Source organism: Antechinus flavipes, chromosome 2, assembly GCF_016432865.1.
Source record: "Antechinus flavipes isolate AdamAnt ecotype Samford, QLD, Australia chromosome 2, AdamAnt_v2, whole genome shotgun sequence".
In the NCBI taxonomy this organism is placed as follows: Eukaryota; Metazoa; Chordata; class Mammalia; order Dasyuromorphia; family Dasyuridae; genus Antechinus; species Antechinus flavipes.
This window is the reverse complement of record NC_067399.1, coordinates 274839240-274852338: the sequence shown is the minus strand read 5'-3', so window position 1 is coordinate 274852338 and position 13099 is coordinate 274839240. Positions and strand designations below refer to the sequence as shown.

Genomic DNA, 13099 nt, shown 5'->3' with positions numbered 1-13099 from the left:
ACCTAGGAGGGGGAGAAGGCTCCCTCAGACCTAGGAGGGGGAGAAGGCTCCCCTCAGACCTAGGAGGGGGAGAAGGCTCCCTCAGACCTAGGAGGGGGAGAAGGCTCCCCTCAGACCTAGGAGGGGGAGAAGGCTCCCTCAGACCTAGGAGGGGGAGAAGGCTCCCCTCAGACCTAGGAGGGGGAGAAGGCTCCCTCAGACCTAGGAAGGGGAGAAGGCTCCCTCAGACCTAGGAGGGGGAGAAGGCTCCCTCAGACCTAGGAGGGGGAGAAGGCTCCCTCAGACCTAGGAGGGGGAGAAGGCTCCCTCAGACCTAGGAGGGGGAGAAGGCTCCCTCAGACCTAGGAGGGGGAGAAGGCTCCCTCAGACCTAGGAGGGGGAGAAGGCTCCCTTTGGTCTTCCTTGGCAGTAAGAAAGTGACCTTGCTCAAGGTCACCAGGGAAGGGGTCTCTCCAGCACAGCGCTCACCATGGACTCGGAATATGAGCAAGGCCACATGCGTAAGCTGCAGACCCAACACACGAAGATGCAGGAAAAAACCTTCACCAACTGGGTCAACAACGTTTTTCACCACGCCAAGGTAAGTATTCTCTTCCTGTCATGGAAGTCTCTATCATTGAGCTCCCTTTGTGCTATTTACCAGCTGTACCATTTAGAGCAAATCATTTAATCTGGAGGACGCTGTGGTCCAGGAAAAGAGCACCGACTCAGGAGTCACAGGAGCTGAGTTCAAATCCTGTTTCTCACAAGATCTTGTGATCTTGGGCAACACATTTCACTTTCCTGTGCATGAGTCCCTGATTTATATAATGAGGGAGTTGGACTAGAAGGCCTCAGAAGTCTGTTTCAGATCTAGATCCATGATTCTAGGACTCATGCTTCAAACTTGCTCCCTTAAAACAGAGGATCAGCCTTGCGGTCCTGTGCCATCCGTCTTGCCCCTTGGGATGCCCGCTGCAGTCCTTCCCCTTCCCTCGGGGAAGCCCTGTGACAGTGTGTATTGAGTGGGGGGAAGGGGAACGAGGAGGTGGACAAGCCGAGCCAGGACTAAGCTGAGTCTCTCCGCCTCTCCTTTCCCAGGCTGGCATCAAGATCCAGAATATTTACGCTGAGCTGGGAGATGGTGCCCACCTGCTGAAGCTGCTGGAGCTCATCTCTGGGGAGGGGCTGCTCCCCCCCAACCGGGGGCGAATGCGAGTGCACTTCCTGGAGAACAACAGCCGGGCCCTAGCCTTCCTCAGGTCCAAGGTGAGACCAGCAGCTCCAAACAGTAGTTCTGAGACTGGGAGACAAAGAAAGATGGGAAGCGGCGGAATCAGAAGCAATCCCACCCTTTCTCTATCCCCCCACTAAAGCACAGCTGTGGCTTGGAGAATCCTCAGGTCAAATCAGGAAGGAGAAACTCTAATAGAAATTGGAATTGGAATAGTTTAATATCTATTCTAAAAGAGAATGCTTCGTCAGGAGGGTTATTTGGCAATTCCGACAGCTGGATCCCAGATGCATAAACTGTGGAATACAGGAGTGAGGAAGGGAAATAGAAGCTCTGTAAGGAAAGGCGATGCTGAATAAGGCTAATAGACTGTTTACACAAAGCTTTAAGATCTGTAAAGAGTTTGACAGGCAAAATCTCTTCGGATCCTCACAACAACCCTTAGAAGTAAGTAGCAGCCAAAATGAGTCAATAAGAACTTGTTAAGACTTACTATGTACTAGGCCCTGTGCTAAAGGCTGGAATACAGTGCCTGCCTTCAGGAAACACACCTTCTTCTAGGGGAAGTCAGCACAGAATATGTGCAGGAGTGAGATGGGGAAGGAGGATGGAGAGAAGGAAAAGATAGAGAAGGGGAGGAGGGAGAAAGATTGAGGGAAGTAAAAGACAGAGTGGAGAATGAGAGAGAGACAAGAGAGCGACAGAGAGAGAGAGAGAAAGACAGACAGAGAGAAGGAAAGAGAGAAAGAGAAGGAGGAAGGGAAAGAATGGGAGAGAGAGGAAAAGGGAAAGAGAGAGAGAGGGACGGAGGGAGGGAGAGAGAAGAAGAGACAGAGAGAGAGAAATAAAGAGAATGAGAAACAGAGAGAATGAGAGAGAGACAAAGGCAGAAACAGAGAGGAAAGAGACAGAAAGACAGAAAAACAGAGAGACAGAGACAGAAGGAGAGAGGGAGGGATTTGGGGAAGGGAGGGAGAAGGAGAGGGAGGAGAGAGAGAAAGAGAGAAGAATGATACAACAATGTATAGACTTTGAAAGAGTCACTAGTATAATAGTAAAGTATTTAAGATCTTAAAACTGTAAATATTAATTGAGAACTAAAACAGTTTTTTTTAAGTTCTTTCTCCACAAGAAATTTTGTAAGACAGAGAGGATAAGTATTCTCATGTTAAAGATGAGGAAAATGATGTTTAGATGATGATTTGCCCTAGTTCTCTTGGCTAGGGATTAGAACCAAGGTTTTTTTACCCATTTCTCCTGACTCAAAAGGGCTCAGAAATGAGTGGTTTTCCACTACATACTGAGATGATAAGAGTGATGGACAAGATGTCAGTGAGGATAGAGGATTGATGGGCTCCTCAATTCACATGGACCGCCTACATTCTGAAGGCCCCATCCTCCTCCTGACTCCTGCCAATTCTGCCACCCCCCACCCCCCTCTCATCGAGCTCCATCACAGCTCCTCTTGCTGATAAATGACTCTACAGGTGCCAGTGCCTCTAATCGGCCCAGAGAACATTGTGGATGGGGACCAGAGCCTCATCCTCGGACTCCTTTGGGTCATCATCCTGCGTTTTCAGATCTCCCACATCTCCCTGGACAAGGTACCGCTCAGAACCGACTCTCAGTCCCCCCACTTCTTTCCTGGCCTCCGCTCTCCTTGCTCACGCCTCCTCTTCCTCCTCCCTCCTGCGGACACAGCCACTTCACAGCCGGTGACTGAATGGTGGCTCCTGCCTCCCCGGGCCCCCAGACTCACTCGCCAGCCCAAGGACAAGAGAAAAGAAACTCGTGTTCACAGATGTTATTGCAGGGGTGGTTATTGTTATTTGTGTGTTATGTCCTGCCATTGCGTATCAGTTTGAAGGGGAGGATACAGCCCTTAAACCAAAGCTCCTTTCAATGACTTCTGAGAAAACAGAGCTAAGGAGTGAATCCTGTGCATTATTAGTTAGCCGTCTCCTTCTGAGAGGGACAGGGGATAAAAAGCTGGAGCCAGGAAGACACGGGCTCACAGATGAACTCTAACACATACGCTATGTGACCCTAAGCTAGATGGTGCAGTGGATAGAGCACCAGCCCCGGAGTCAGTAGAACCTGAGTTCAAATCAGGCATCAGATGCCAATGCATTACTGTGTGACTGTGGGCAAGTCACTTAATCCTATTTAAAAAAAAAAAAAAGACACAACTCTATACTAAAGAGTGTTTCCCTTTCCATAATGATGGTGGCAAGTCAGTTTAATCTCTCTGTCTCAAGCAACTTCCTAAGACAAAGATTCTTACTTTTTTGTGTGTCGTGGACCCCTTTGTCAGTCATAGTTTAAAGCATCATGGACCCCTTTTCAGGATAATGTTTATAAATGCATAAAAATATGGAGGATTACCAAAAAAATTAAGTTCATGGACGCTAGATTAAGAACACTTGTCCTAAAATGTTTTTCTTTTTGTTTTTAAGCATTTTCTCTTCTCCTTACAATTGCTTCAGACATGCTCTAAACTATAATTTGCAGAGCAGTTGTTGACCTGCATTGGTCAAAAAGGAGTTTGTTCTTGAAATTCTCTGCACCAATGATATCAGAGGCCTAGGCCATCCCCTTCCTAGCCCCCCAAAATGTGGATAAACTCATTGACATACCTACGTACATTTTTGTATCCCCAGGTTTTCTAATCCTGAATCCCTATCTGTGCCAGGAATTCAACCAGGGTCTCAGCTCAAATAGAAAGGAAATGAGTGAGGCACAGAGGGGGCACTGGGCCTAGAGATTTTAGGTGCTGAGTTCAAATTCCCCCTTAGGATAATTTACTAACTGTGTGACCTTCAGCAAATGATCTAACCTCCCTCATGGACCGGTTTCCTCATGGGGATAATAAAAGCACATATCTCGTAAAGTTGTTAGCCATGGGCTCGCTATGTACCAGGCATTGTGCTGAGTGTTTTACAATTATTTTCTTATTTGATCCTCAGAGTTATTATCCCCATTTTATACATGAAGAAACTGAGGCAAACAGGATTAAATGACTTGCCAGAGTCATACAATTAGTAAGTGTCTGAGGCAAGATTTGAATGCAAGTTTCCCAACTCACTACTCAGCACTATAGTCATTGCACAATCAGCTGCCTCCAATGTCTATGCAGGATATATAGTATGTAATATAGTATAATATAATAAATTTTCTTTTTTAACTTTTCAATAATATTTTACTTTCCAAACACATGTAAAGATAGTTTTCAACATTCATTTTTGTAAGACATTTTGTTCCCAATTTTTCCCTCCCTTTCTTATCTCCTCCCTCCCCAAGAGAGTAAGGAATCTGATATAGGTTAAATAAATATTTAACATATTCCCATATTTTTCATATTGTTTAATAATAATATATTTTTACATAAATCATAGTAAAAAGTATTCTCTGCCCAGCATAAGGTTGGGGGAGGGAGAAGAGAAGAGGGTTGCAGGCTTTGCCCCCCAACCTGTCCCCCCTCTTCTGAGCTCAGTTCTCTTCTCCCTCCAGGAGGAATTTGGGGTCAGTGCGGCTCAGCTGTCTGCTAAGGAGGCTCTGCTGGTTTGGTGCCGGCGGAAGACAGCTGGCTATCCCAACGTGAACATCACCGACTTCTCTCACAGCTGGAGTGATGGGCTGGGCTTTAATGCCCTCATCCATGCCCACAGGTCAGAAAATGGGCGTCCTGCTTCCCCAGGTTCTTTCCCCGGCCCGATATCAGTGACTCCAGGACCATCTCCTCTCCCTCAGGACGGGCAAGGGGGTGGAGGGAAAATGTGCCTGGGAAAATGCCTTGCTCTCTCTAAGTGTCTGGAGGGCTGGTTGCCCAATCTGGCCATTGGGTAGAGACTGGGCGTGGGAGCAGAGCCGTAGGAGATATGAGGATAATAATAGCCAATGTTTATATGGCTCTTTAAAATATTCGGAGCATCTCACAAACAGTATCTCATTTGAGCATCGCAGTAATCCTGTGAGGTATTATTATCCTCATCTATAAAGTGGGTAGAATTTAAGAGAGGTTAAGTCACTTATTGATGACCACACAGGTAGGTCATTCAGAGGTGAAAATGGAACCTAGATTTTCCCAGCTGCAAATCCAGCCCTCTGTCCACTATGGAAGATGGGAATATTCAGCGTACAAGTAAGGATCAGGGACAGGGAAGTCGGGGAGTGGTCAGTGTCTGACTTGTGGCTCTCAGTTCAATCTTGGGGGCTAAGATCTGCCTGGGCAACGTTGTGAACATGGCAAAGTTTGCCTTTAGCATAGACCTACCTCCTCTTTTCAGTCTCTTCCTCATTGGAGCTGTTAAAGCAAAGGTTTTAAACTAGTCAAGTAGGGTGGCTAGATTTGAATAGAAACCTGGCCTCCAGTACTTATGAGCTGCAGGACCCTGTTCAGGTCATTTCAACTCTCTCAGCCTCAGTTTCTTCATCTGCAAAATGGAAATAATAGTTACTTATCAAATATTACAGATTGTTGTGAGGATCAAATAAATCTACCTATGTAAAGTGCTTTGCAAACTTCAAAGTGCTAATATAAATGCTAGCTATTATAATTTTATGGGAGGGATTCTTTTTCAGGTACAGTTGGATTAAATGGCCACCTAGATCCTTTCCAACTCTGAAATTCGGTGATAGAATGACTCCTCATGCTTGGGTTGGCAAAGGAACTTATTATTATTGTCATTAATTTTTTTAATTGTAACTTTTTGTTGACAGAACCCATGCCAGGGTAATTTTTTACAACATCATCCCTTGCATTCACTTCTGTTCTGACTTTTCCCCTCCCTCCCAAGCAGTCCTTTACATGTTAAATAGGTTACAGTATATCCTAGGTACAATATATGTGTGCAGAACTGAACAGTTCTCTTGTTGCACAGGGAAAATTGGATTCAGAAGGTAAAAATAACCCGGGAAGAAAAACAAAAATACAGACAGTTTACATTCGTTTCCCAGTGTTCTTTCTTTGGGTGTAGCTGCTTCTGTCCATCCTTGATCAATTGAAACTGAGTTAGGTCTCTTTGTCGAAGAAATACTTCCATCAGAATACATCCTCAGACAGTATCGTTGTTGAAGTGTATAATGTCATTAATTTTTTATAGGAAGGATTCTTTTTCAGGTATGAGATGGATTAAATGGCCACATAGGTCCTTTCCAACTCTGAAATTCTGTGGTTCTGTGATAGAATAGTTTATCCCATGCTTGGATAGGCAGAGGAACATTATCATGATTATCACTGGAGGGATGCTTTTGAGGTGTAGGTTGGACTAGATCGCCAACGCCAGCATTCTCTTCTGCTGTAGAGTCACTTATCCCATCCTTAGGCCAGAGGCACACTGACAGATGGGTGGGTCTCCACCTGGCTGCAGGCTCCCTTCTCCTGGTTCTGACATTCACTCTTCCCATTCTCCCCCAGGCCCGACTTGATCAGGTACAGCTCTCTGCAGCCAGAGCAGCCCCTGCACAACCTAGAGAATGCTTTTGAAGTGGCTTTCAGAGACCTGGGCATCCCCAGGCTGCTGGACCCTGAGGACGTGGCTGTCCCACAGCCTGAAGAGCGCTCTCTCATGACCTATGTCTCTCTCTACTATCACTACTTCTCCCACCTACACCAGGGGCAGACTGTCCAGAGGAGACTGGCCAAGGTCAGCCGGAAGGGTTAGAGGAAGTTGGGGGGGGAGGGATTGCTTGGTTGTGCCCTTCTTCCTCCCCCTCACACTTCCTCCTCTGCCCGGAGGTTGCTAATTCCCTAAGAGGATTGCCAGAGGGAGCTCAGTACTCTGGGAGAAAGTAAAAGGCACAGTCCGCAAGGGCAAGGTGCCCATTTTGGGCTGAGGGGAAAGGGAAAGAAGCCATGAACCTTTTTGGCCCCCTGAGCTGCTGGGGGCGGTGGCAGAGCCTCAGACGGGGGGCTGCTGTCTTCAGAGTGGGTATCCTTGAGCTGCTGGAGGAGGGGAGGGGGCAGAAGAGGCAGAAGTGGAGCAGAGTCTGGATGGGCAACAGAAGGGCCAGGGGCTTCCCCGTGGCCTCCAAGTCGCCCTGAGTGTAGCTGGCAGTGGAAGATGGCCTTGGTAGGACAACTGGACTTTTAAAGTGCTTCCACTGCGAGAGTAGGAGCAGACCCCTTAGGTGATCCTCTCTGGGAGCTGAGCCCCCCAGGGAGACAGCTCTCCCAGCGCTAGCCCCCCAGTGACTCCGACTTTCTCCTTCCTTCTGCCCCAGGTCCTGCAGCAGCTACAAGAGACGGCCAAGCTACAGGCTCAGTATGAGCAGCTGGTATCGGAGCTGCTGGCCTGGATCATTAAGCGGCAAACCCAGCTGGAGGAGCGGAGTTTTCCCGACACCCTCCCTGCCATGCGTCGCTTGCTGGCCGCCTTTGCCACCTTCCGCAGGGAGGAGAAGCCCCCGCGGCTGGAGCAGCGAGGGGCCGCTGAGGCGCTGCTATTCCGCCTGAGAACCGCCCTCCGGGCCCAGAACCGCCGGCCTTTCCTGCCCCCGGAGGACCTGGGGCCCGAGGAGCTGGCCAGGCGCTGGGCAGGGCTGGAGAGGGCTGAGGCCGGTCGGGAACAGGCCCTACAGGAGCAGCTGCTGAGGCTGGAGAGGCTGGAGACCCTGGGCAGACGCTTCCTGCGCAAGGCCGCCCTCCGGGAGAGCTTCCTGATGGACGCGGAGCAGGTGCTGAGCCAGCTGGGCCCCCCTGGACCCGGCCCGGCCCTGCTGGGTGCCGCGGTCCAGAAGCTGGGCTCCCTGGAGGCAGATGTGCTGCCCCAGGAGGGCCGCTTCCAGGCCTTGGCCGAGATTGCTTCCTTCCTGGAGCAGGAGCGATACCATGGCTGGGCAGAGGCGGCCCGCAGGTGAGGAGATTCCCTGACCCCATCCCCAGTCCCCCGAGGGCACCACAGGAAGTCTCTCCAGACCTTGACTCCATCATTCCTCACCAGCAGGTGGCTAGGAGGACTCTCCCCTGTCAGGGACATCCGTACTTACTCAGCAGCTGTCCAATCCAACCCCCACGCGAGGGGGTCCTTATCATCAATACAGTGACCCCTTCACCATCAGCAATTCATTCCTTCGACATTGGCCCCTCCCCTCTAGATCAACTCTAAATTAAAATATCTCTGAAAGGGGGTAATCCATTAAGCTTCTTATACCTTCCCGTGAATAATTTTATCAGAAGAGAGACTCTCCATATGAGGGCCTGAGTCTCTTGTTTTAGAACAAGTTTTAAATTTCTTTATGTCATGAATCCTGTGAATAGTCTGGTGGAGTTATGGATCCTTCCCAATAATAGCTAGCTAATAATAGTAGCTAACATTTATATAGCACTTACTGTATACCAAGCATGGTGCTTAACGCTTTATCATTATTATCTCTTTTGAAACTCACAATTACTCCAGAAGCTAGGTACTGTTATTACCTACATTTTACAGCTGAGGAAACTGAAAGGAACAGTAATCATTTGACCAGTCGCACAGCTAATAAAGGTCTGAGGTCAAATCTGAACTAGTATCTTCCTGATAGCAGGCCTAGCCCTTTATCTACAAAATAAAGTAATATAAAAATACAAAGAAAACCAATTATATTAAAATACTATTATCAAGACATTTTTATATTTATGCGTTTTATTATTAATTAATAATTATATTATTATTACTATATATCTACTTATCCATGCATATATTTTGAAAACAACAAGCTTGATTTTATTAAAGCTTTTTATTTTCTAAACATTTGCATGGATCATTTTCAACAATGACCCTTGCAAAACTTTGTGTTCCAGTTTTTCTCCCCTTTCTCCTCACCCCCTCCCCAAAATGGCAAGTAATCCAATATATGTTAAACAGAGTAAAATATATATATATATGTTAAATCCAATATATGCATACATATTTATATAATTTTATCAGGACTTTTTAAAAATCAACTTCACAGACCTCAGGTTGTGAACCTCCCCACACCGTAGAAGAAGGGCATATGTGATGAGAAGGCCCAGAAATGAGGGCCTAGGACAAAGTACAAATTATATCCATGATATCTAGGACCGCCCTGCTTCTGGATGAGATTCCTCAACACATGCTAGGTGACCAGTAGGAACTCCAAGGCAGTGTAGACCAATAGGACCTCTCTGCATTGTCTAATCCATCCCTGATTTTATCTCTGGGATAGTAAATGAATGAATCAATGAAAGAAAGAAAAAAAGCATTTATTAAAGGTTTACTATATGCCAAGCCATAAGGGAATTTTTAAAAAGCAGAAATAAACCTTAGACTCATTTCTAATAAGGAAAATATAGTACACAAAAGCGATGGGTGGCCAGGAAAGGGCATTTTTGGTTTAGGAAGTTTGGTGAGTATAGTAATAAGGGAGCAGAATGATACATCCTTCCCAGGATTTACTTACAATTCCAGAATTGGAAGGGGGTAGGATGGAGTAGGGGGTTCACACTTAAGTGAAGGAGGTGATGTAGGAGAACCCTCAATAGCAGTACAGACCCCAATACTTAAAAATGGCCACCCAGGCTTGCGAATGATTAGTTGCCTTAGGAATGTAGCTACTTAGAGTGATGTAGCATAGCCCTGGAGAAAGTGTGTGAGAGAGAGGGAGTTGAACCTGATATCTTTATTCCACTCAGCTATCCTGCAAGGATTTCTGGTTTGTCATCTGAAAGTCTGGGCTGCAGTCTTGTACCTAGGCTCAGACAATGAGCACTTCTTAGTTTCATAAAAGAAAGGGGGTCATTGCTAGCCCCCATTACCAAACTTCCCCATGTGATCCCCAATCCCATAAAGTCATTTATCCTGCTCTATTCTTTGTTCTGTACTTCCTAACTCTATATAAATTTACCTGCTTGCTTTTTGCTCTTTGCAATCTCTTTTGGAATTTAGCCGGCTTCAATTAGCATCACAATTATAATAAAACTCTACCTCTTGACTTGGACATTACCCAAGCCTCCAGATTTTGGGGGGTACATCCTGCATCACTGATCCAGAATACCAATTTTCTGGGGCCCCTGACCGATACTGAGATACTGAAAAATAAAGTCATTGCTTGGTTCCACCTGAAATTAGGGTACCAGGTGAGATCTTCATCAATCAGGATAGCTGGGACTCGAGAGGAGTTTTGGAATTGATAGAATTAAGATATACAGAGCATGGAAAAAAGGAAGATTTGGACTGTGAGGGGGTCACCTGGGGTCAGAATCCCATTTTTGTTACTGCTGTGTGATCTCAGCCAAATTACTTAATCTCTTTGGGCATTCATCTCTAAGGACTCATCCAATTCTAATCATCAATTTATAGACAAAGGCTTGTTGTAGTCTTTGCAAGAGGCATAAAATCAGGGATGAAGCTCCTCTGATTTGGGGGTAGCCATTCCCGGAGTCCCTGGGGCAGACTGCAGGTTGCACCAGGTCCCCTCCAATTCTCTGCCTAGCTCTAGGCTTCCTCTGCCACCATTTCTCCTCCTGTGTCTCCCCCAGGCAGAAGGAGATCTCTCAACGCTGGGAGCGGCTGCTAAGAGGGCTTCACGAAAGGAAGGAGCACCTGGCAAGCTCTCGGCTGGCATTGGGGCTGCTCCAGGAGGTTGATGCTGCTGATGAAGAGCTCAAAGAACTACAGGTCATGTCCCAGCGGTCCCAGCGATCCCCTTCAGCATGGCCTGTTAGGGCTATTGTATTTGGAAAGTCAGATGGCATTATAGATAGAGCCCTTGGTCCAAGTCAGGAAAACTTGAATTCAAATTCAGCCTCAGACACTTATTGGCTGTGTGATTCTGGGAGAGTCATTTAATCCTGCTTCCCTCAGTTTCCCCATTTGTAAAATGAGCTGGAGCAGGAAATGGCAAGTCGCTCCTGTATCTTTGCCAAGAAAACCCCAAATGGGTTTTAAAGGATCAGACATGACTGAATACAAGTACCTTAACAACAAAATCTAGGGTACTGAATGAAGAGGCAGGGAGACCTGAGTTCAAAACCTGTCTCAGATACTTGCCAGCTATGAAACCCTAGGCAAGTCATTTAACCATTCTGTGCCGCAGTTTCCTCATCTATAAAATGGAAATAACAACAGGACCTACTTAGAGGTTTGCTGTGAGATAATATATGTAAAGAACTTTGTAAACCTTAATATGATATACAGGATGTCCCAAAGGTCTTAGTACAGTTTTAAGCTAATAAAGCTTAAAATCCCAAACCCTAATTAGTCCATAATATTATTAATATCTTTCATTAACAATAACAAAAAATATTGATATAGCACTTTCATCTAATAAAGCCTTAAAAACAGCAGTAAGTAGAATACTCTGAATCAGCTGTTGTTAATCTATTATTATTATTATTATTATTATTATTACTCTAGTAAGAACCCAAGATAACGTCCTGGTTATGGTGCTGTCCATAAGGACCCAGAACAGCACCATAACCCATGGTTATAGTCCCAGGGGTGTTCACTGGTTCTCACTCCAGTATGGAATATATCACCTACCTGAGATACCGACCGTAGGGACAGCAGTTGGGAACTGAGAGTGCCTTAATGGATACTGCACACCGGGAAGTACCAAGTTCTAGGAGAGCGGTTCAGAATGTAGAAAACTCACAAAGGCATCTCATAGCCAATAAAGGTGTCCCTTTATTATCATAAAAAAAAAAAACAGACTGATCAAGTTGATCTACTAGCAGACTGTGAGTGAAGGGACAGCATTTAAAGGTTAGAAGGGGAGGGGGGAAGTAAAGGAAGAATCTAGAGTTAGGAAAGGGTTCGATTGAGTAGTAGACATCAAACTCTCATGCACATTATGTCAGCCACTGCATAATAGGACCCCAGGAAGTTGTGTTTGCTAATTCAGAATAATAGGGGTGCTTTGGTCACAAAGGTCAAGAGTATTTTTAGTGCACCGGCTCAAGGGGAGAAAGGTTCCTTATCTTCAGGATCCTTTGGGTTGTCATGCTGACGAGATAACAGTGCCAGGAATATAGCCTCCCTTTTGTATGATAAGGTTGACAACGGTTAGAGCGCTCATCATTCCATGACTGCACCCCTCACACAGACTCTGGTTCTCTGGCCCCAGGTGCTGGCAAGTTCCCCAGTCTGTGGGCAGCATCTAGCAGAAGTGGTGGAGCTCCTGCAGAGGCAGGAGCTGCTGGAAGCGCGAGTCTCCTCCCAGAGTGCCCTTGTGAGCCACCTGATCCAAAGGACCACGCAGCTGAGCACAGTCACAGGCACCCACCTGGATGGGCTGCAGATCCGAGCCTGGGGCTTGTCACAGGTCTACCAGAGCTTGGTTTTACTCATTAGAGCTCGGTGAGCCCCGTTCTCCACCCCGTTCCCTACCCTACCCTGTCCCATTCTTGACCCACTTCAGAGCTCCTTATTTCTCTCTTTTTTCCTTGATTTGTGTTTTACTATATCATCACTTTTTTTTTATAGCTCTATTCCATGTATTGCTCTATATTATGGTTGTTTTATTTCCTACCCCTTGAACATTATGAGCTTTAAAAATCATGGAGTATAACATCTGTTACAATGAATGAAGTCAATTTTGTATTACTTCTTTAAAAATTACAATTATTCTTCCATTTTCTTCTCTACTGTTAATAAACTGATTTACACACTACAGAGATATGAGTATTATTCTCTGACTTTCCTTTTATGAGATATGAAGAAAATGTAGGGTTATAACCCCTGATTTAATTATAAGGAAACTGGAGCACAGAGAGGTTAAATGGATTGAACAGATAACACAGCCAAGAAACATAGAATTTATAATTATGTCTTCTGCCACCTTTTGCACGTGTCATTCCACTTCTATAAATCCCTAAAAACTTCTGTATTCTATTTTTTTCCTTTTCTATGATTCAATCTGTTTTCCGACACATTGAGTTCTTTCTCT

At 45.9% G+C, this 13099-nt stretch overlaps 1 protein-coding gene across 1 annotated transcript in view; it reads left to right on the top strand.

Annotated features, from left to right (window-relative positions):
- The window catches only part of SPTBN5 (spectrin beta, non-erythrocytic 5), a 91752-nt gene that overhangs the window by 5043 nt on the left and 73610 nt on the right, over window positions 1–13099 (top strand). The window contains 8 exon segments of the mRNA XM_051973653.1: window positions 440–580; window positions 1081–1248; window positions 2701–2817; window positions 4724–4881; window positions 6630–6858; window positions 7436–8067; window positions 10692–10830; window positions 12278–12510. Coding sequence (XP_051829613.1) covers window positions 440–580; window positions 1081–1248; window positions 2701–2817; window positions 4724–4881; window positions 6630–6858; window positions 7436–8067; window positions 10692–10830; window positions 12278–12510 — 1817 coding nt within the window.